Below are 23,139 nucleotides of genomic sequence, written 5' to 3' on the forward strand. Positions count from 1 at the left end.
TTGTGTAATATTTATTTATGACTTCAGGTGATTCTTTTGTTCTAGCCTGATGAGAATACCAAGTTCTGCAGAACTGGACTTTAATGAGACTGGAACAGAGGGTCCACCTCCTCCTCTTCGTCCCGGACCGACGCGGGTCTCTGGTCTCTGGTCTCGGTTCACCCTAAACCCGGTCCGCGTCACTTCGTCCCCTCACACACATGCTAGCTATGCTAAGCTACACACACCGAGCCGCTGCTGCTGTTGTTGTTAGCATTAGCATGTAGCACACGGGTCCAACAGAGACCCGGAACCAACACTCACGCATCGAGCAGAACCAGAGCCAGATCCGAGTCCAGCTGGAGGCCTTCAGCCGCCCGCAGAGCTCTCCACCTGGGCCACAGGGCACCGAGGTCCACCGCGGACTCCATCTTCTTCTTCTGCTGCTCACTCTCACTCTTCTTCTTCGGTGGTGCTGGATTACTACAGGTGTTTACCGCCACCTGTCGTTCAGGAAGTGTTTTTACACGATTCATTTGAGTCATTTTGCATCTTTTTGTGGTGGTTTTGCATCTATTTTTAGTCATTTTGCATCTTTTTGTGCTGGTTTTGCATCTATTTTTAGTCATTTGCATCTTTTTCTGCTGGTTTTGCATCTATTTTTAGTCATTTTGCATCTTTTTGTGCTGGTTTTGCATCTATTTTTAGTCATTTTGCATCTTTTTGTGCTGGTTTTGCATCTATTTTTAGACATTTTGCATCTTTTTGTGGTGGTTTTGCATCTATTTTTGTCATTTTGCATCATTTGTGCTGGTTTTGCATCTATTTTTAGTCATTTTGCATCTTTTTGTGCTGGTTTTGCATCTATTTTTAGTCATTTGCATCTTTTTCTGCTGGTTTTGCATCTATTTTTAGTCATTTTGCATCTTTTTCTGCTGGTTTTGCATCTATTTTTAGACATTTTGCATCTTTTTGTGGTGGTTTTGCATCTATTTTTAGTCATTTTGCATCTTTTTGTGGTGGTTTTGCATCTATTTTTGTCATTTTGCATCATTTGTGCTGGTTTTGCATCTATTTTTAGTCATTTTGCATCTTTTTGTGCTGGTTTTGCATCTGTTTTTAGTCATTTTGCATCTTTTTGTGGTGGTTTTGCATCTATTTATAGTCATTTTGCATCTTTTTCTGCTGGTTTTGCATCTATTTTTAGACATTTTGCATCTTTATGACCTCGTGGATCTGCTTGAAGGAGAAATGTTGAATCTTTATTTAACTTCAAAATAAACTTCACATCCTGGAGTTTATCATCAGACAGAGTTATGAGCTTTAATAATAATAATTAACTCATCAATCATTCACTTTGTTTGTGGAAATGAACAGTAAAAAGATTTGATTTGATAAAAACTTCAGCCAACAGAATTCTTCTTCTGTGGTTTTCGTGACGTCTCCAAACCTCTGAGCCTCGGTCTCCACCTGCTGGAACTGCACACGCACACACACTCACTCACACTCTCTCACACACACAGACACACACACAAACTCACACACACACACACATACTCAGTTCCCACTGAAGAGGAATCCAAAGGTTTCCACAGACTTCAGATCAGTGACTCTTGGATTCTGTTCACAGTGAAATCAAACAACAGGAAACACGGGAGGACACACGACACACAGGGACGAGTCCGGAGCAACAAGGAGACACTTGAAGTCACATTTCTCATGTTTTATGAAAACATAGTTCAGTGTTGAAGGATCGTTCTGTAATAAACAGGATTCCACGTGAACGTGAGACAAACACAAAGACCCGTCTGCAGCCGCTGCGTCGTCTCTTCATTCAGAGTTTTTCATCATCACAAGTTTTTTAAACCCGTTTGTGAGTGAGAGCAGCGACGGCCGGCACCAGGACCCAGTTCTGCAGAACAGAAACACGTAAGCTCTGATGGAGGAGGAGGAGCTGGAGGAGGAGGAGCCACGGCCCGGCCCAACGCGCTCCTGACGTCTGTGGATCTGCTGGAGACGACTTTCCCCAGGGAAGATCATAGGGAGGAGGCAGAGTCCTTGGTGCTAACATCACTTACATCTGCACTTAGCTGGAACGGCTAACGCTAACGGCTAACGCTAACTGTCAGTCAAACTCCTCTAATCCTTGTTTTGATGCTGTGGTTTTCTGGAGGGGACGGGTTCAAACAGGCTCAAACAGACTCCGCTCTCCTGGAGCTACTGGGCCGGGTCTGACCAACCTGGCAACCCCACTGCTGGACTTCTTTTTTGTTGTTGGGACGACGATCTGGAGACTCTAGATGGAGCAGCTCTGATCGTTCTGCAGACTCAACCTTTACGTTTTCACGTGATTCGTGCAGTTTCTGGGTGGTGTCTTCGTGGTCGAGTGCATTTAAGTCTGTGTGGGAAAGCGACGGCTAAATAAACGCGATGTAATAAGGAAGTAACGTGATCTGTTCGCTGGAGCTGCCGGCTGCAGGCTGTGACGGAGTCTGAGGCTGTGAGGACTGTGAGGACTCAACACATTTGTGGTGTTTGACCTGCCCGGACCAGGCGAACCTCTTGTTGCAGACGCTGCAGCTGAAGCGCTTCTCGCCCGTGTGGACGGACATGTGGTTCGTCAAGTCTGTCTTTCTTATAAATCTTTTGCCGCAGACGGAGCAGCTGAAGGGTTTCTCTCCCGTGTGGATTCTCATGTGTGACTTCAAACTCCCGCTCTCGGTGAAGCTCTTGTTACAGACGGAGCAGCTGAACGGGTTCTCCTCCGTGTGCGTCCTCATGTGCTGAGCGAGTTTGGATTTGCAGATGAAGCCTTTGCTGCACTCTGAGCAGCTGAACGGTTTCTCCCCCGTGTGCGTCATGACGTGTTCGTTCAGGTGCGCCTTGTGCAGGAACCTTTTATCGCACACGGAGCAGCAGTAGGGTTTCTCTCCGGTGTGGATTTTCATGTGTTTCTGTAAATTTCCACTCTGCGTAAAAGATTTCTTACAGACGGAGCAGCTGAAGGGTTTCTCTCCTGTGTGGATCAGCATGTGTTTCTTCACATAACCCCTGCTGTTAAAACTTTTTCCACACTCAGAGCAGCTGTATGGTTTCTCGTCAGCGCTACATTTCGAATCACTGACAGAAACGTCGTTTTTCAGAGAGTTTGAACCCGACGGAGGTTCGCTGCTCTCCTTCCAGTCGTCATCACTGTCGTCAGTCTCAGGTTCAGAAGAGTCTCCAGCCTTGTCCTCAGTCCCAGGCTGTAGACCTGGTTCTGGTCCTGGTCCTCCACAGTCCTCTCCATCAGCTTCTGTCTCCATCTGTGAGGACTGAGGTTTCTCTTCATCATCTTCACTCTTCACAGGGACAGGAGTGAATGTGAACTTGGTGATATCAGCCTCCTCCAGCCCTTGAAGCTGCTCTCCCTCCTGACTGCTCCACAGTTCCTCCTGTTCCTCTTTAATGTGTGGGGGCTCTGGCTCCTCCTGGTCCTCCTGGTCCTCCTGGTCCAGACCGGAGCTCCACTCCTGCTGCTCCTCTTTAACAACGACCACTCTTTGAACATCTGAAGGTAAAGCTGAAACACAGACAGACGGTTGTTAAAGGAAACATAAGTTGCATTGTTGTAATAAAAGGAAACTGCAGCAGCTCCTGAAGCTTTCAAACAAATGTCAAAATAAAAAAATGCTCCAGTCACTTTAAAAAACAACAAAGAGAAGATTTATGTGATGGGACCCAGGTAACATAAATAATGAGAATAATGTTTTGTTTCGACTGAACTGATCGAGCTCCACGGCTCAGAGCACCGGCTTTGTTTGGGTTCAGGCTCTTTGATAAACTGACTGAGTTTATGAACCGATCACAAAACAACAGAGGAGCGCTGAACGTGCAGAGCGTCGTGGGCGCGCGGCTGCAGGGAGCGCGTGAGCAGGTCTCCCTGCTGCAGCCGTATTTGATGCGTGGAGGGACGAGAGAGAGGACAGCAGCCAACATCAGCCACGACCCTGAGACCCTGAGACCATGAGACCATGAGACCCTGAGACCATGAGACCCTGAAAGCCTCTGTCACAGAAACAGATCAGCACAGATCGTGCGGTGACATCAGAGCTGTTGAGAGCTGATAAGTCCTGCTTCTGCACTTACACCCCCAGACTGACTGTTTTCTGTTGGGGGGGGGCAGAAGCGTCGAGACCAATGGGCCACCGGGACCTACTGCAGTACCAAACCCAACCCTGAGACATGAGTGCAGCTTCCACACCCGGGCCAAACACGGCCCTGACGTCTGTGGAAACCAAAGCAATGCTCCTTCTAGAGCCGACTGTCCCCTGGGGCGACTGTAGGGAGGAGGTCAGGTGCAGATCTGGAGTCAGCTGAGGTGGACTACAGAGGTCCGTCTCTACACCAGCAGCTGAGAGGACGTCCTGCTGGCTCTGAAGAGAACACATGGACACACGGGTGTCCCGGGTCAGGGTGTCTGCTGTTCAGACCCGGGTCAGGGGGTCGGTCTGCTGTTCAGACCCGGGTCAGGGGGTCGGTCTGCTGTTCAGACCCGGGTCAGGGTGTCTGCTGTTCAGACCCGGGTCAGGGGGTCTGCCGTTCAGACCCGGGTCAGGGTGTCTGCTGTTCAGACCCGGGTCAGGGGGTCTGCTGTTCAGACCCGGGTCAGGGGGTCGGTCTGCTGTCCAGACCCGGGTCAGGGGGTCTAAACGACACTTCAGTGCAGGAACAACGTTGTTTTCATCGTTTTCATCAAAGATCCAGAAAAACAGCTTCTTTAGTCCCAGAACAGGACGTTTGTCCTCCGTCACCACAGGACGCTGCGTCCTGAACCCTGAACCCTGAGGTGACGGACCTCAGACTCAGTGTGAGTCCTTCCTCGTCTCGTCTCAGCGCTCACAGAAGAATCTGTGTGTCAGCAGAAACAGCTGAGAATTACAACGTTTCTGTCTTTGAAGCAAAAACAGACGTGTTGCTGCAGCGTCTCTGTCTTTGTCGGACGACGCTGATGTTTGAAATGGGAACCATGGTTACCACGGTTACCACGGTTACCACGGTTACCACGGTTACCAGTCACCACAGTCACCACGGTCCCCAAGGTTACCAAGGTTACCATGGTCCCCACGGTCACTGAGGATTAATGAGTGTATTGGTTGTAACAGCCTCAGCACTGCGGCTCCTGGACGCTGCAGGTCGACAATTTGACCCCTCTCTGTTTCTTCTTCGTTGGTGTGAAACCTGCTGTTCAGACCAGGGAGACGGTGCAGCGTCTCCATAGCAACGCCTCTCTGTGCTTCTGTCGCTGAAGTAAAATATAAATGAGGACGGAGAGAAACTTTCTACAGCTGCTTTTATTGAGACTTTTGATTTCCCTGATTCTCTGATCTGAGAACTGCGCTCGCTCTCCTCATTCACTGGAAAGCTCGCTCCACCCTCTCTCTCTAAAACCAGTCATCAGTAAACTAGAGAAGGGTCCGTGTGGCTCACCTGAACCCCCCTCCGGGCCCTGGATCCGCTGCAGCCACAGCGGCTTCAGGTCCTCTTCCATCAGGAGCTGCTGAGGATCTGCAGGAACCACATCCTCCAGCGGAGCGGGCGCTGCCAGCTCCTCAGGGAGGGCGGGGCTCGACCCGGCGCACACGGGAGCAGCTCCCACACTGTAGAAGGAGACGGACACGTGAGTGAGGCGTGTGGGTCCAGACCACAGGACGCTTCCTCAGGAACCCTTACCGAGCCCACGAGGGAACCGGGTCAGTGCTGGACGCTTCAGGAGGCAGGACGCCACAGACACTCTTCTTCGGTGGTGTTGATGCTGAACGGCCTTTTTCATACCTGGAAGAAGAAAAACAGTCGACATCATCACTTTCTGAGAGGAGCCGTGGGTTTGAGCCCCGCTCCGCTCACTGCTCTGCACCAGAACCAGACAGGACCCAACCCACTCCTGGTTCTGATGGTTCTGATGGTTCTGATGGTTCTGGTTCTGGTGGCACAGTGCAGTGAAGCGTGCAGGAAACAGCCTGACGTCACATTCACACATTAATTCACTTTATAATTATAAATAAAATAAAAAATATCATTTATAATAAAACTGAAGCACGTGACTGAGCTTCATCACAGCTGCATCACACACATGCTAGCTATGCTAAGCTACACACACCGAGCCGCTGCTGCTGTTGTTGTTAGCATTAGCATGTAGCACACGGGTCCAACAGAGACCCGGAACCAACACTCACGCATCGAGCAGAACCAGAGCCAGATCCGAGTCCAGCTGGAGGCCTTCAGCCGCCCGCAGAGCTCTCCACCTGGGCCACAGGGCACCGAGGTCCACCGCGGACTCCATCTTCTTCTTCTTCTGCTGCTCACTCTGGCTCTTCTTCTTCGGTGGTGTCGGAGGACTACAGGTGTTTACCGCCACCTGCCGTTCAGGAAGTAGTTTGACACGATTCATTTTAGTCATTTTGCATCTTTTTGTGGTGGTTTTGCATCTATTTTTAGTCATTTAATTTGTGACATAATTAATAAATAAATCAAAGAGTAAAAAAACAGAAATATATAAAAATAAATAGTTCAAACAGGAGCTTCAGAGATATTCAATTAAATGTATAATTATAATTAAATCACATTCAAATGTATCATCATTATTATTATTATTATAAATATATATATAAATATTATTAATGATAATGAAATAGTTCTATATTGATATTATTATGAGTAAAGATTTCTGACTCTTATTTTGAAGTTCACAACCGAAGCTGGACCGGAAACGAAGTTCACAAAATGGCGTCCCGTTGTTTTGCTTTTAGCTGGAGCCGAGTCTCTTTTTAACCTTTTATTCTGAAGGTTTCACCTTTTATTCTGAAGGTTTCACCTCTGACTCATCTCCCGGTAGAAAGGGGGGGGGGGGTCAGAGGAGAGGGGGGGGGTCCAGGATAACGCCACGGTCGCGTGCCGGGGGCAGGGAGTGACGGTGGTCCGGTTTGGTTGAGGGTGGATTTGGTGCCGACGAGGAGGAAATGTGTTTAGTCGCTGTTGAGTTTGAGGAAGTTGTGAGTCCGCCATGTTTTTATTGTAGGTTTGGAGGGGGGTGTGTGTGTGTGGGGGGGGGTTGGTGCAGATGTGTGTAGATCTGGGTGTCGTTGGCGAAGCGGTGGAAGTCCAGGTTGAGTGTGAGGATGATGTGACCAGGGGGGGGAAGAGGTCGCAGATGAAGGGGGGGGGGGGCTGATGGGCACATGGTTACTCACACAGGAGAGAAACCGTTCAGCTGCTCTGAGTGTGGGAAAGAGTTTTCACACATTCACCTGAACAGTCACACAGGAGAGAAACCGTTCAGCTGTCCAGCGTCTTATGAAACACACAAGGACTCACAAAGGAAAGGGAGACGACCGTGGTAGACAGCCAACGCAGGACAGGAGCTCCAGTCTGGACCAGGAAGACCCAGAGCTCCAGTCTGGACCAGGAGGACCCGGAGCCCCAGTCTGGACCAGGAGAACCCAGAGCTCCAGTCTGGACCAGGAGGACCCAGAGCTCCAGTCTGGACCAGGAGGACCCAGAGCTCCAGTCTGGACCAGGAGGACCCAGAGCTCCAGTCTGGACCAGGAGAACCAGGAGGACCCAGAGCTCCAGTCTGGACCAGGAGGACCCAGAGTCCCCACACATCAAAGAGAAACTGTGGAGCAGTCAGAAAAGTGAAGATGAAGAGAAACCTCTGCTGCTGTTTTGAAGTGATCCTATTGGAGGAGAGCAGTGTGATGTCATCATCTGGTCTGAACCAGTCAGAGGATTATCCTTTGATCCTCAGTCTGTTCCCACGGAGACGGGAGAGCCTGCGAGCAGCACCGCGCCCAGGGGTCGGTTGATTCATTGGTCGGTTGGTTGATTAATCGGTCGGTCGGTCGGTCGGTCGGTCGGTCGGTCGGTCGGTTGACAGATGAAGCTGAATGTGTTCGTGCTGTCTCTGCTGTTTGTGCTGCTGAGCTGCTGCGTCGACTGCAGACTTCCTGATGTCTCGCCTGCGTCACCGCGGCTGCAGGTAGGACAGGTGCATGCTGGGAGAATTAATATGAAATTCACAACAAATCGTTTTTTTAAAAGTCGTTTTATGAGATCGACGACGGCGTTTTCTGTCCGTCAGGCGGAAGTTTCAGAGGTCGTCTCTCCTGCGACCAACGACCGACTTCCTGGTCACAGTCCACTTCCTGGTCACAGTCCACTTCCTGGTCACAGTCCACTTCCTGGACGCAGTCGACTTCCTGGACTCTGTCGGCGGCTGAAGAGACGAAGAGTCACCGTCCTGGTAACCCCCCCCCCCCTGTCTGTTGATTGATTAAAGATGAGATTATGTGGATTAAAGATGAGATCATGTGGATTAAAGATGGCCGTCTGTGTCTCAGTGTAACCGGGAGACGTTCTGCTGGAGGGGGCGGAGCCAGAAGTCGGTCCAGGTGTGTCTCTGTCCGCGGGGCTCCAGGTGTTCACACTTCTTCATCCACAGCCTCTGAACATCTGAACATCAGCCTTCAAATCATAATCCTGTGTAATAAACACTAATAAACATAAACATGCTCCTCCTGTCTGAGTGTAACCCAAAGAACAAACCGTCACAGCGGGTCCTTCACTCTACTGTGTATATGTGTAAATATATACTTAAATATATTTATACAAATCATATGAAAAAGAAATAAAAAGCTTTATATGACTTTTAAGTTCTCTATAATGGTGAATAACTGCATGTGTAACAAACACACAAACATCCCGTGTCTGTGCACAGATCAGTGACCACGTGTGTGTTCAAAGCAGGAAGTGACGATTCAAACACGTCACAGTGGAAACAGTCAGATTTACGTGTGTGCTCAGAAGTTTGACTCACGTCACGTGATTTCTCTACAAACACTCAGCTACTGAAGATTTAATGAAAAGGTCAAAGATATTTTTAAAGCACTAAACCTAAAAATACCCGTTAGTAAAATAATAAATAAAGCGGCCTCATTGTGTTTTTGTATTCATATATATTTACACACATACATGAGTGTGTGTGTATATTTATTTATATATTTATAAATATGTAAATACGGTATGTGTGCACATATAAGTATATATAATAAATACACATATATTTATTTATATATATGTGTATACATTTATAAAAATCTATCTGTATATATTTAGGGTAGTTTGAACCAATAATGTCATGATTTATTGTTATTTTCATAATTTTTTTCTGAAACGCCTATACCGGAAGTGTAGCTTGAGCTCGTCGGTCGATGTCGGAGAGGCTCGGGCACAGTCGGAGAGACTCGGGCACGGTCGGAGAGACTCGGGCACAGTCGGAGAGACTCGGGCACGGTCGGAGTTCAGAGTCCGGAGACACGCGCCACTGTTCCCGTGGAGCTCTCAAAATGGCGTCTGCTTCAGATTACGGTGAGTGTTCACGGAGCTAAACCAGCTAACGTTAGCATTAGCATGTATGTGTGGGTAAATACAGTAACAGGCTAACCGTTAGCATTAGCGTGTATCTGTAGGTTGAATACAGTAACAGGCTAACCTTTAGCGTGTACGTGTAATTCAATACAGTAACATGCTAACTGTTAGCGTGTATGTGTAGGTAAATACAATAGCGGGCTAACCGTTAGCATGTATCTGTAACAGGCTAACCGTTAGCATGTATATGTAGATAACTACAGTAGGGGGCTAACCGTTAGCATGTATCTGTAACAGGCTAACCGTTAGCATGTATATGTAGGTAAATACAGTAGCAGGCTAACTGTTAGCATGTATCTATAGGTAAATACAGTAGCAGGCTAACCGTTAGCCCCTCCAGATGTGAACACACTGCTCTATGTTTCAGGTGTCATCAGCCTGGAGCCATAAGACCCCGTCAGACGGGAAGTGGTCAGACAGGAAGTGGTCAGGACCGGCGTCAGCGTGGCCGTGGCGGCGTCCTGGTGGAGGAGCAGGCTCATGGAGAGCGACTGTCGGATCCCTGTGGCGTGCTGTCGACCTCGAGTCCTCGTCCTCCACGCTCTGTTCTGGGGCCTCGTCTCCCTCAGGTCAGTGTCGACTAGATCACACCTGCCGTGTCCACGGCAACGCTGAGGCTCCACCCACTGTGACACGAGATCACAGGAGCAGCCACACGGTCAGGACGAGATCACGTTCAGCACGAGATCACGGTCAGGACGAGATCATGTTCAGGACGAGATCACGGTCAGGACGAAATCACGGTTAGGACGAGATCACGTACAGGGCGAGATCACAGTCAGGACGAGATCACAGTCAGGACGAGATCACGTTCAGGACGAGATCACGGTCGGGGCGAGATCACGGTCAGGACGAGATCACGGTCGGGACGAGATCACGGTCAGGACGAGATCACGGTCGGGGCGAGATCACGGTCAGCACGAGATCACGTTCAGGACGAGATCACGTTCAGGACGAGATCACGGTCAGGACGAGATCACGGTCAGCACGAGATCACGGTCAGCACGAGATCACGGTCAGCACGAGATCACGTTCAGGACGAGATCACAGTCAGGACGAGATCACGGTCAGGACGAGATCAGAGTCAGGACGAGATCAGAGTCAGGACGAGATCAGAGTCAGCACGAGATCACGGTCGGGACGAGATCACGGTCGGGACGAGATCACGGTCGGGACGAGATCACGGTCGGGGCGAGATTACGGTCGGGACGAAATCACGATCGGGACGAAATCACGATCGGGACGAGATCGCGGTCGGGACGAAATCGCGGTCGGGACGAAATCGCGGTCGGGACGAGATCGCGGTCGGGGCGAGATCGCGGTCGGGACGAGATCGCGGTCGGGGCGAGATCGCGGTTAGGACGAGATCACGGTCGGGACGAGATCAGTCAGGTCTGACATGTTTCAGAGGTTAGTGTGAGGCCAGAGGTTGTGTCCTGACGTGTTTCCTGTGTGTCAGAGGTCAGGGGTCAGTGTGAGGTCAGAGGTCAGAGTGACGTCAGAGGTTAGTGAGGTTAGTGTGGGGTCAGAGGCCGTGTCCTGAGGTGTTTCCTGTGTGTCAGGGGTCAGAGGTCAGAGTGACGTCAGAGGTTAGTGTGAGGTCAGAGGTCACTGTGGGTCAGAGGTCAGAGGTGGTGTCCTGACGTGTTTCCTGTCTTGCAGAGTGTTCGGAGCAGCTCTGCTGAGTGAAGAGAAAACTGCAGGTAAATAATCTGAACTCACCTGAAACTGTTTTTAGTTTAAAATAAACTTTAATATTTTAATAAACCTGAGTTTAATGATCGCCTCTTCTTCTTCTTCTTCTTCTTCTTCTTCTTCTTCTTCTTCTTCTTCTTCTTCTTCTTCTTCTTCTTCTTCTTCTTCTTCTTCTTCTTCTTCTTCTTCTTCTTCTTCTCCTCCTCCTCGTGGTCGTGGTCGTGTGCAGCGGTCAGACCCGTGGTCGCCCCCTGCTGGCTGCTGGAGGAGTTCATCGTGACCACAGAGTGTTCGCTGTGCAACGCCTTCCAGAGCGTGAGCCTGTTTATGTTTACATGTTTACATGTTTACATCTGTAGTGTTTACATGTTTACATCTGTGGTGTTTACATGTTTACATCTGTGGTGTTTACATGTTTACATGTTTACATCTGTAGTGTTTACATGTTTACATCTGTAGTGTTTACATGTTTACATGTTTACATCTGTAGTGTTTACATGTTTACATCTGTAGTGTTTACATGTTTACATCTGTAGTGTTTACATGTTTACATGTTTACATCTGTAGTGTTTACATGTTTACATCTGTAGTGTTTACATGTTTACATCTGTGGTGTTTACATGTTTACATCTGTGGTGTTTACATGTTTACATCTGTGGTGTTTACATGTTTACATCTGTGGTGTTTACATGTTTACATGTTTACATCTGTGGTGTTTACATGTATACATCTGTGGTGTTTACATGTTTACATCTGTGGTGTTTACATGTTTACATGTTTTCATCTGTGGTGTTTACATGTTTACATCTGTGGTGTTTACATGTTTACATCTGTAGTGTTGTTGACAGTAACCATGGTGACAGCAGCTGATGTTGTTGTTGTTGTTGCAGAGGTCGTGGTCGTCCTGTGAACTGACCGGTTACGTGGAGAGAGTCAACTGCACCAGATCCAACAAAGACGAGTACAAGAGGTCGGTCCAACCGTGTCCCCGTTAATCGTGTCCCCGTTAAACGTGTCCCTGTTAACCCTGTCCCCGTTAACCGTGTCCCCGTTAACCGTGTCCCCGTTAATCGTGTCCCCGTTAAACGTGTCCCTGTTAACCCTGTCCCCGTTAACCGTGTCCCTGTTAACCCTGTCCCCGTTAACCGTGTCCCCCGTTAACCGTGTCCCCGTTAAACGTGTCCCCGTTAAACGTGTCCCCGTTAACCGTGTCCCCGTTAACCGTGTCCCCGTTAACCGTGTCCCCGTTAACCGTGTCCCCGTTAACCGTGTCCCCCGTGAACCGTGTCCCCCGTTAATCGTGTCCTCCTTTAAACGTGTCCCCCTTAACCGTGTCCCCCGTTAACCGTGTCCCCGTTAACCGCGTCCCCGTTAACCGCGTCCCCGTTAACCGCGTCCCCGTTAACCGTGTCCCCCGTTAACCGTGTCCCCGTTAACCGTGTCCCCGTTAACCGCGTCCCCGTTAACCGCGTCCCCGTTAACCGTGTCCCCCGTTAACCGTGTCCCCCGTCAACCGTGTCCCCCGTTAACCGTGTCCCCGTTAACCGTGTCCCCGTTAACCGTGTCCCCGTTACACGCGTCCCCGTTAACCGCGTCCCCGTTAACCGTGTCCCCGTTAACCGTGTCCCCCGTTAACCGCGTCCCCGTTAACCGTGTCCCCGTTAACCGTGTCCTCTTCTGTCTTCAGCTGTCGCTCGGCCGTCATGGAGGAACATCTCTTCTGGAAGTTCGAGGCGGCCATGTTGGCTCTGACGGCGGCCTTCGCCGTCCTCGTGGTCGTGCGTCAGCGGTGGCTCGACCGCCTCGCCTCGGAGAAGGTCCGGCGCCAGATCGAGTCCATTTAGGACGACGGAGACGCTGCAGCTGCTCTGATCTCAGGACGGACGCTGAGGACGGACGGACACGGGCGCGTGCAGAGACAAAGGGGGCGGAGCCTCGTCACTGAACTGATTTCCTGAGTTTTCAACAGGAAACATCGTTAAGACGTGTGTTTTGACGTCGCTGCGCTCTGATTGGTCGAGAGTTCGATTAAACATTTGATTTGTTTTTGTTTTGAAGCGTTTTGACTGTAAATATGTTTTTTTCTGACAAAATAAAGTTTCATCAAAAAAATCAAAGGTTCCTGAAATTAATTTATAAAAACTTCAGGTCTGAACAAACTTTCATCTTTTATTAAAATAAAGTTTTAAAAACAGCGAGCGTCAAAGACACGGTTGATTATTACATTTATATTAAAACATTAATAATAAACATTCGTCAGAATCATAAACATCTTTTTAAAAAAGCCGTCGTCTCATTGGTCAGTTGATCGGCTCGTAGGCCGACGCCCTCTTCCTGACACAGACGCAGACTCCGCCCACTAACAGGAGCATCATGGGAGTTCCCAGGCCGACCGCCATCATGGCGAGAACCAGCGGTGAGAAGGAGTCGATGGGCGGAGCCCCGGAGCCCAACAACGCCGTCCTGAGGACCAACGAAGAAGAAGAAGAACGCTGCGGTTAATAAACAATCATTTAAATAAATATTTAAATAAACATCCAGCCGCGTGGCGGCGGCGGCGGCGCTCTCACTGACCAGCGCAGGAACCGGGTGCTGTTGTAGAACGCTTCTCCCGAGAGGCCGAAGCTCACGTTGAGTCCGAACGTCTGCGGTTCTGCGTAGAACGCTCGGATCAGACCGGACGCCGCCGCCGTGGCCTCGCCGCTCTGCGGCCGCGGGTCAGAGTGACGGCACGGCGTGGCGTCCTCCAGAGCCGGGTCGGGGCGCCGGTACGCCACCGGCTTCCACTGAAGGAACCCGAGGACGTCAGAGCTGCCGTTCACCGAGGACACCCACTGGGACACCTGAGGGGTCAAAGGTCAGAGGTCACCCACTGGGACACCCGAGGGGTCAGAGGTCACCCACTGGGACACCTGAGGGGTCAAAGGTCAGAGGACACCCGAGGGGTCAGAGGTCACCCACTGGGACACCCGAGGGGTCAGAGGTCACCCACTGGGACACCCGAGGGGTCACACGGCTGTGACCTCTGACCTCTCGTCAGTCGAATCGTTCACCTGGAAAATGGACGGCGTGAACTCGTCATCGATGGATCGATGAAGCTCCACTCGACTCAGAGGATAAGCCCCGCCCACAGCCTGGAGCTCCAATAGGAACCTGGAACGAGGTGCCCGCGGCAACACGCCGTCAAGCCACACCCCCACCTGGGAGGAGTTAACGGTGTGGAGGAGGCGGGGCCACGTCTGACCACGCCCCTCCGACTCAAACGCCGACAGCTGCGAGAAAAACGAGAAAAGTGTCAGAAAGTCGCTTTATCACAGATCAGCTTTTACTTTGAAAAGCCTCTGACCTGCAGGCACAGCGACCCGTTGGCGAAGGCGGCGGCGTTGTCGGCGGCGCCACAGAGCACGGCGCTCGGCCCCGACAGGTTGAGACGGGACCAGGTGAAGTCGTGAAGGTCGTACGGAGGAAACGGGCCAGAGGTCGGGTCGGCCGTGTCGTTCACGTCGTCGTACTCCAACAGCTGAGGAGACAGGAAGCAGCCGGACTTTCAAAGTAAAGCTTCAACTCTGAAAATCCTTAAACTGCATCAGAGAACCGGGGTCGCATTTAAGGTGGACTGGCTGATGTGAACAGATTTAAGGTGGACTGACTGATTTAAGGTGGACTGACTGACGTGAGCAGGTTTAAGGTGGACTGACTGATTTGAGGTGGACTGACTGATGTGAGCAGATTTAAGGTGGACTGACTGACTGATGTGAACAGATTTAAGGTGGACTGACTGAATGATGTGAGCAGATTTAAGGTGGACTGACTGATGTGAGCAGATTTAAGGTGGACTGACTGATTTAAGGTGGACTGACTGATGTGAGCAGATTTAAGGTGGACTGACTGATTTAAGGTGGACTGACTGATGTGAGCAGATTTAAGGTGGACGGACTGATTTAAGGTGGACGGACTGATGTGAGCAGAGTTAAGGTGGACGGACTGATTTAAGGTGGACTGACTGACGTGAGCAGATTTAAGGTGGACAGACTGATTTAAGGTGGACTGACTGATGTGAGCAGAGTTAAGGTGGACTGACTGATTTAAGGTGGACGGACTGATGTGAGCAGAGTTAAGGTGGACTGACTGATTTAAGGTGGACGGACTGATGTGAGCAGAGTTAAGGTGGACTGAATGATTTAAGGTGGACTGACTGATGTGAGCAGAGTTAAGGTGGACTGACTGATTTAAGGTGGACTGACTGATTTAAGGTGGACTGACTGACGTGAGCAGATTTAAGGTGGACAGACTGATTTAAGGTGGACGTTTCTGACCCTGCTGAAGACGACAGCGCTGCTGTACAGGACGCTGCTCTCTGGCTCCACCTTCAGGCTGCCGCTGGAGTTACGAGCCTCGAACTGAGTCCAGTTCACCTGGAAACAAAACATTATTATTAATACATATAAATATAAATATATAAATATATAAATATATGTTTATATTGTTCCTGTTTTTCTTATTCATAGTTTTCTAGATTCTCTCTAGAGAACATTAAACTTTCCAGATGTTTATATTCAAAATCATTAACACGATATATAAAGTTTCTATATTTAAAATAAAACCTTTGGTGCTTTTATTGTGAAAGTACAGCAGGAGGATGTAGATGAGTGGACAGGAACTGACCTGGACAGTGGAAGACGGCGTCTTCGTGTGCACGAGCAGCAGCGTCGGCGCCCCCAGGCTGCAGAACAGGAAGTGCAGCGTGTCGTTGTCTCCCACGGCTCTCACGTGGAGCAGGTCGCCGCCTGCAGGTGGCGAGGGCGCGCCGGGGTTCAACTGCACGGACAACTGAAGAAGAAGAAGAAGAAGAAGAATCAGAGATCAAACTAAAGAAGAAGAAGAAGAAACAATCATCAAACTAAAGAAGAAGAAACAATCATCAGAGATCAAACTAAAGAAGAAGAAACAATTATCAGAGATCAAACTAAAGAAGAAGAAACAATCATCAGAGATCAAACTAAAGAAGAAGAGACAATCATCAGAGATCAAACTAAAGAAGAAGAGACAATCATCAGAGATCAAACTAAAGAAGAAGAAGAGACAATCATCAGAGATCAAACTAAAGAAGAAGAAGAGACAATCATCAGAGATCAAACTAAAGAAGAAGAAACAATCATCAGAGATCAAACTAAAGAAGAAGAGACAATCATCAGAGATCAAACTAAAGAAGAAGAAGAAACAATCATCAGAGATCAAACTAAAGAAGAAGAGACAATCATCAGAGATCAAACTAAAGAAGAAGAAACAATCATCAGAGATCAAACTAAAGAAGAAGAAGAGACAATCATCAGAGATCAAACTAAAGAAGAAGAAGAGACAATCATCAGAGATCAAACTAAAGAAGAAGAAACAATCATCAGAGATCAAACTAAAGAAGAAGAGACAATCATCAGAGATCAAACTAAAGAAGAAGAGACAATCATCAGAGATCAAACTAAAGAAGAAGAAACAATCATCAGAGATCAAACTAAAGAAGAAGAGACAATCATCAGAGATCAAACTAAAGAAGAAGAGACAATCATCAGAGATCAAACTAAAGAAGAAGAAACAATCATCAGAGATCAAACTAAAGAAGAAGAAACAATCATCAGAGATCAAACTAAAGAAGAAGAAGAGACAATCATCAGAGATCAAACTAAAGAAGAAGAAACAATCATCAGAGATCAAACTAAAGAAGAAGAGACAATCATCAGAGATCAAACTAAAGAAGAAGAAACAATCATCAGAGATCAAACTAAAGAAGAAGAAGAGACAATCATCAGAGATCAAACTAAAGAAGAAGAAACAATCATCAGAGATCAAACTAAAGAAGAAGAGACAATCATCAGAGATCAAACTAAAGAAGAAGAGACAATCATCAGAGATCAAACTAAAGAAGAAGAAACAATCATCAGAGATCAAACTAAAGAAGAAGAAACAATCATCAGAGATCAAACTAAAGAAGAAGAGACAATCATCAGAGATCAAACTAAAGAAGAAGAAACAATCATCAGAGATCAAACTAAAGAAGAAGAAACAATCATCAGAGATCAAACTAAAGAAGAAGAGACAATCATCAGAGATCAAACTAAAGAAGAAGAAACAATCATCAGAGATCAAACTAAAGAAGAAGAGACAATCATCAGAGATCAAACTAAAGAAGAAGAAACAATCATCAGAGATCAAACTAAAGAAGAAGAAGAGACAATCATCAGAGATCAAACTAAAGAAGAAGAGACAATCATCAGAGATCAAACTAAAGAAGAAGAAACAATCATCAGAGATCAAACTAAAGAAGAAGAGACAATCATCAGAGATCAAACTAAAGAAGAAGAGACAATCATCAGAGATCAAACTAAAGAAGAAGAAACAATCATCAGAGATCAAACTAAAGAAGAAGAGACAATCATCAGAGATCAAACTAAAGAAGAAGAGACAATCATCAGAGATCAAACTAAAGAAGAAGAAACAATCATCAGAGATCAAACTAAAGAAGAAGAAACAATCATCAGAGATCAAACTAAAGAAGAAGAGACAATCATCAGAGATCAAACTAAAGAAGAAGAGACAATCATCAGAGATCAAACTAAAGAAGAAGAAACAATCATCAGAGATCAAACTAAAGAAGAAGAAACAATCATCAGAGATCAAACTAAAGAAGAAGAGACAATCATCAGAGATCAAACTAAAGAAGAAGAGACAATCATCAGAGATCAAACTAAAGAAGAAGAGACAATCATCAGAGATCAAACTAAAGAAGAAGAAACAATCATCAGAGATCAAACTAAAGAAGAAGAGACAATCATCAGAGATCAAACTAAAGAAGAAGAGACAATCATCAGAGATCAAACTAAAGAAGAAGAAACAATCATCAGAGATCAAACTAAAGAAGAAGAAGAGACAATCATCAGAGATCAAACTAAAGAAGAAGAAACAATCATCAGAGATCAAACTAAAGAAGAAGAAGAAACAATCATCAGAGATCAAACTAAAGAAGAAGAAGAAACAATCATCAGAGATCAAACTAAAGAAGAAGAGACAATCATCAGAGATCAAACTAAAGAGGAAGAGACAATCATCAGAGATCAAACTAAAGAAGAAGAGACAATCATCAGAGATCAAACTAAAGAAGAAGAAACAATCATCAGAGATCAAACTAAAGAAGAAGAGACAATCATCAGAGATCAAACTAAAGAAGAAGAGACAATCATCAGAGATCAAACTAAAGAAGAAGAGACAATCATCAGAGATCAAACTAAAGAAGAAGAGACAATCATCAGAGATCAAACTAAAGAAGAAGAAGAGACAATCATCAGAGATCAAACTAAAGAAGAAGAAACAATCATCAGAGATCAAACTAAAGAAGAAGAAACAATCATCAGAGATCAAACTAAAGAAGAAGAAACAATCATCAGAGATCAAACTAAAGAAGAAGAGACAATCATCAGAGATCAAACTAAAGAAGAAGAGACAATCATCAGAGATCAAACTAAAGAAGAAGAAACAATCATCAGAGATCAAACTAAAGAAGAAGAAACAATCATCAGAGATCAAACTAAAGAAGAAGAAACAATCATCAGAGATCAAACTAAAGAAGAAGAAACAATCATCAGAGATCAAACTAAAGAAGAAGAAACAATCATCAGAGATCAAACTAAAGAAGAAGAAACAATCATCAGAGATCAAACTAAAGAAGAAGAGACAATCATCAGAGATCAAACTAAAGAAGAAGAAGAGACAATCATCAGAGATCAAACTAAAGAAGAAGAGACAATCATCAGAGATCAAACTAAAGAAGAAGAGACAATCATCAGAGATCAAACTAAAGAAGAAGAAGAGACAATCATCAGAGATCAAACTAAAGAAGAAGAAACAATCATCAGAGATCAAACTAAAGAAGAAGAAACAATCATCAGAGATCAAACTAAAGAAGAAGAAACAATCATCAGAGATCAAACTAAAGAAGAAGAGACAATCATCAGAGATCAAACTAAAGAAGAAGAAACAATCATCAGAGATCAAACTAAAGAAGAAGAAACAATCATCAGAGATCAAACTAAAGAAGAAGAGACAATCATCAGAGATCAAACTAAAGAAGAAGAGACAATCATCAGAGATCAAACTAAAGAAGAAGAAACAATCATCAGAGATCAAACTAAAGAAGAAGAGACAATCATCAGAGATCAAACTAAAGAAGAAGAAACAATCATCAGAGATCAAACTAAAGAAGAAGAAACAATCATCAGAGATCAAACTAAAGAAGAAGAAGAGACAATCATCAGAGATCAAACTAAAGAAGAAGAGACAATCATCAGAGATCAAACTAAAGAAGAAGAAACAATCATCAGAGATCAAACTAAAGAAGAAGAAGAGACAATCATCAGAGATCAAACTAAAGAAGAAGAGACAATCATCAGAGATCAAACTAAAGAAGAAGAAACAATCATCAGAGATCAAACTAAAGAAGAAGAGACAATCATCAGAGATCAAACTAAAGAAGAAGAAGAGACAATCATCAGAGATCAAACTAAAGAAGAAGAGACAATCATCAGAGATCAAACTAAAGAAGAAGAGACAATCATCAGAGATCAAACTAAAGAAGAAGAAGAGACAATCATCAGAGATCAAACTAAAGAAGAAGAAACAATCATCAGAGATCAAACTAAAGAAGAAGAAACAATCATCAGAGATCAAACTAAAGAAGAAGAGACAATCATCAGAGATCAAACTAAAGAAGAAGAGACAATCATCAGAGATCAAACTAAAGAAGAAGAGACAATCATCAGAGATCAAACTAAAGAAGAAGAGACAATCATCAGAGATCAAACTAAAGAAGAAGAAACAATCATCAGAGATCAAACTAAAGAAGAAGAGACAATCATCAGAGATCAAACTAAAGAAGAAGAGACAATCATCAGAGATCAAACTAAAGAAGAAGAGACAATCATCAGAGATCAAACTAAAGAAGAAGAAGAGACAATCATCAGAGATCAAACTAAAGAAGAAGAAACAATCATCAGAGATCAAACTAAAGAAGAAGAGACAATCATCAGAGATCAAACTAAAGAAGAAGAAGAGACAATCATCAGAGATCAAACTAAAGAAGAAGAAACAATCATCAGAGATCAAACTAAAGAAGAAGAGACAATCATCAGAGATCAAACTAAAGAAGAAGAGACAATCATCAGAGATCAAACTAAAGAAGAAGAGACAATCATCAGAGATCAAACTAAAGAAGAAGAAACAATCATCAGAGATCAAACTAAAGAAGAAGAAACAATCATCAGAGATCAAACTAAAGAAGAAGAGACAATCATCAGAGATCAAACTAAAGAAGAAGAAACAATCATCAGAGATCAAACTAAAGAAGAAGAGACAATCATCAGAGATCAAACTAAAGAAGAAGAGACAATCATCAGAGATCAAACTAAAGAAGAAGAAACAATCATCAGAGATCAAACTAAAGAAGAAGAGACAATCATCAGAGATCAAACTAAAGAAGAAGAAACAATCATCAGAGATCAAACTAAAGAAGAAGAAACAATCATCAGAGATCAAACTAAAGAAGAAGAAACAATCATCAGAGATCAAACTAAAGAAGAAGAGACAATCATCAGAGATCAAACTAAAGAAGAAGAGACAATCATCAGAGATCAAACTAAAGAAGAAGAAACAATCATCAGAGATCAAACTAAAGAAGAAGAGACAATCATCAGAGATCAAACTAAAGAAGAAGAGACAATCATCAGAGATCAAACTAAAGAAGAAGAGACAATCATCAGAGATCAAACTAAAGAAGAAGAAGAGACAATCATCAGAGATCAAACTAAAGAAGAAGAAGAAACAATCATCAGAGATCAAACTAAAGAAGAAGAAACAATCATCAGAGATCAAACTAAAGAAGAAGAAGAAACAATCATCAGAGATCAAACTAAAGAAGAAGAAACAATCATCAGAGAGCTTTTACTCTGAAAAAACACGACCTTTACTCTGAAAATCAAAATAAATAAATAATAAAATAAAAATGTTTCTGCTGCATTTTGCTGAACTTTCACTTCCTGTTTCATCAGGAAACACTCACCTGAACTTCCGGTTTCATTACTTTTAACTTTTTATTATTTTTATTATTATGAACTTCACTGGACGGAGATGATTTATTAACAATAACAACAATAATAATAATATTAATAATTCATAAATAAATAATAATAAACGGACCTTTCTGGTGAAAGTTTTATATATTAATAAAACCATTAATAATAAATACATAAATATTAATAATAATAATAAATATTTGACCTTTCTGGTGAAAGTTTTATATATTAATAAAACCATTAATAATAAATACATAAATATTAATAATAATAAAAAATAAACGGACCTTTCTGGTGAAAGTTCTACATTAATAATAATAATAATAATAATAATAATAAATAAATATTTGACCTTTCTGGTGAAAGTTATACATTAATAATAATAATAATAAATAAATAATAATAATAATAATAAATAAATTAATAATAATAATAATAAATAAATAATATTAATAATAAATAAATATTTGACCTTTCTGGTGAAAGTTTAACATTATTAATAATAATAAATATTAATAATAATAAATAATAAACTGACCTTTCTGGTGAAAGTTATACATTAATAATAACAATATTAAATATAATAATTAATAATAATAATAATAAATATTTGACCTTTCTGGTGAAAGTTAAACATTATTAATAATAATAAATAAATAATAATAATAATAAATATTTGACCTTTCTGGTGAAACTTCCGCCGCTGAACTTTGAACTTTGAGTCAAAGCGAAAGAAACGAAAAGTAAAAACAAAGAAGCTCCGCAGACGCGTCTCTCCGCCGCCGCCGCCGCCATCTTGCTCTGACGCTCACGTGACTGACGCGTCACATGACCGCCGCGTCACTCACATCAGCTGACCGGGAGGCCCCGCCCCCTCCGGCAGCTTCATCAACACCAAACAAAAGAACTTTAAAAAAACGAGATTCTGCAGAAAATGAACTCCAGATTAAAAAAATATAAATAAATATAAAAGAAACTCGACTGTAGTGACTTTGTAGTTGTAGTTGTAGTAGTAGTGACTTTATTTCCTGGTTTTTAATCATTAATCTCCTCTTGTGTTTGTTTTGTTTCCATACTTTCCAACGCGCCTGTTTTTAATGAAACAAACTTTGTGCTGAATTTAAATTAGTGATAATAAATAAATACAGATTGAATCTAAATTTGTTAAAGCAGCAAAGAAAGTGAAGAAACAGACTCACTGATGTGTGTGTGTGTGTGTGGTAAAGGTCAAACACGTGATCTCTGTTTATGTGTCAGAAATCACATCTGTTTGGTTTTATATCAGTGAAGTCAAAGTGATGAAGAATAATAAATAATAAATACATAAATACATAAATACATAAACTAACTCTCTGCTGCTGAAACTGTCTTTTCTCTGGAGTCACTTTAAACTAAACATCATCAAACATGAAGTCATTAAACGTTCAAACGAGAATATTTATGATGTTTTCACGACACATTCAAATCCTCAGTGGCAGGACGAGCTTATTTAGAATTACTGCTGTTTATTAATTGTTTTATTTATAGTTTTAATAACTGGTTTATGAATAGTTTTAATAAGCGGTGGGCTGCTGGAGAGCTGGAGCTGGGTACTATATATAATTATTGCTGTTTAATAAGCGTTGGTCTGTGCTGATGCGCTGCAGCTGCGTCTCCATCAGTTTGGAATCAAACTTCATTGTTTCAGCTTTTAGCTTTAAAATCAGTTTTTTGGTTTCTCTCAGAAACCGGCGTCCTGCTGCTCCTCCTGCTGCTCCTCCTGCTGCTCCTCCTGCTGCTCCTCCTGCTGCTCCTCCTCCTGCAGCTTCTCCTGCTGCTCCTCCTGCTGCTCCTCCTGCTGCTTCTCCTGCTGCTCCTCCTGCTGCTCCTCCTGCTCCTTCTCCTG

The 23,139-nt window shown here is 44.3% G+C and overlaps 3 protein-coding genes across 3 annotated transcripts; 1 reads left to right on the forward strand and 2 right to left on the reverse strand.

Moving 5' to 3' along the window:
- Window positions 1-2,121: 2,121 nt before the first annotated feature.
- On the reverse strand, window positions 2,122-6,409 carry LOC310955433 (uncharacterized protein; the record flags this gene model as incomplete). The annotated part of the gene is made up of 5 exons (XM_083925249.1): window positions 2,122-3,182; window positions 3,363-3,541; window positions 5,449-5,618; window positions 5,692-5,793; window positions 6,195-6,409. 5 exons carry the CDS (start codon window positions 6,407-6,409, stop codon window positions 2,397-2,399), a joined length of 1,452 nt encoding a protein of 483 aa, XP_083781375.1. The 3' UTR covers window positions 2,122-2,396.
- Window positions 6,410-9,294: 2,885 nt separating this feature from the next.
- jtb (jumping translocation breakpoint) lies at window positions 9,295-13,241 on the forward strand. The gene is made up of 6 exons (XM_083925643.1): window positions 9,295-9,384; window positions 9,812-10,013; window positions 11,107-11,147; window positions 11,369-11,454; window positions 12,030-12,109; window positions 12,827-13,241. Exons 2-6 carry the CDS (start codon window positions 9,925-9,927, stop codon window positions 12,981-12,983), a joined length of 453 nt encoding a protein of 150 aa, XP_083781769.1. The 5' UTR covers window positions 9,295-9,384; window positions 9,812-9,924; the 3' UTR covers window positions 12,984-13,241.
- A 98-nt stretch (window positions 13,242-13,339) lies between these two features.
- glmp (glycosylated lysosomal membrane protein) lies at window positions 13,340-22,049 on the reverse strand (the record flags this gene model as incomplete). Its single annotated transcript, XM_083925250.1, has 7 exons — window positions 13,340-13,602; window positions 13,714-13,982; window positions 14,193-14,411; window positions 14,486-14,659; window positions 15,456-15,554; window positions 15,805-15,969; window positions 21,936-22,049. 7 exons carry the CDS (start codon window positions 22,047-22,049, stop codon window positions 13,440-13,442), a joined length of 1,203 nt encoding a protein of 400 aa, XP_083781376.1. The 3' UTR covers window positions 13,340-13,439.
- Between the last annotated feature and the right edge of the window lie 1,090 nt (window positions 22,050-23,139).

The sequence above is a fragment of the Echiichthys vipera genome, assembly GCF_963691815.1.
Source record: "Echiichthys vipera genome assembly, chromosome: 13".
Classification (NCBI taxonomy): domain Eukaryota; kingdom Metazoa; phylum Chordata; class Actinopteri; order Perciformes; family Trachinidae; genus Echiichthys; species Echiichthys vipera.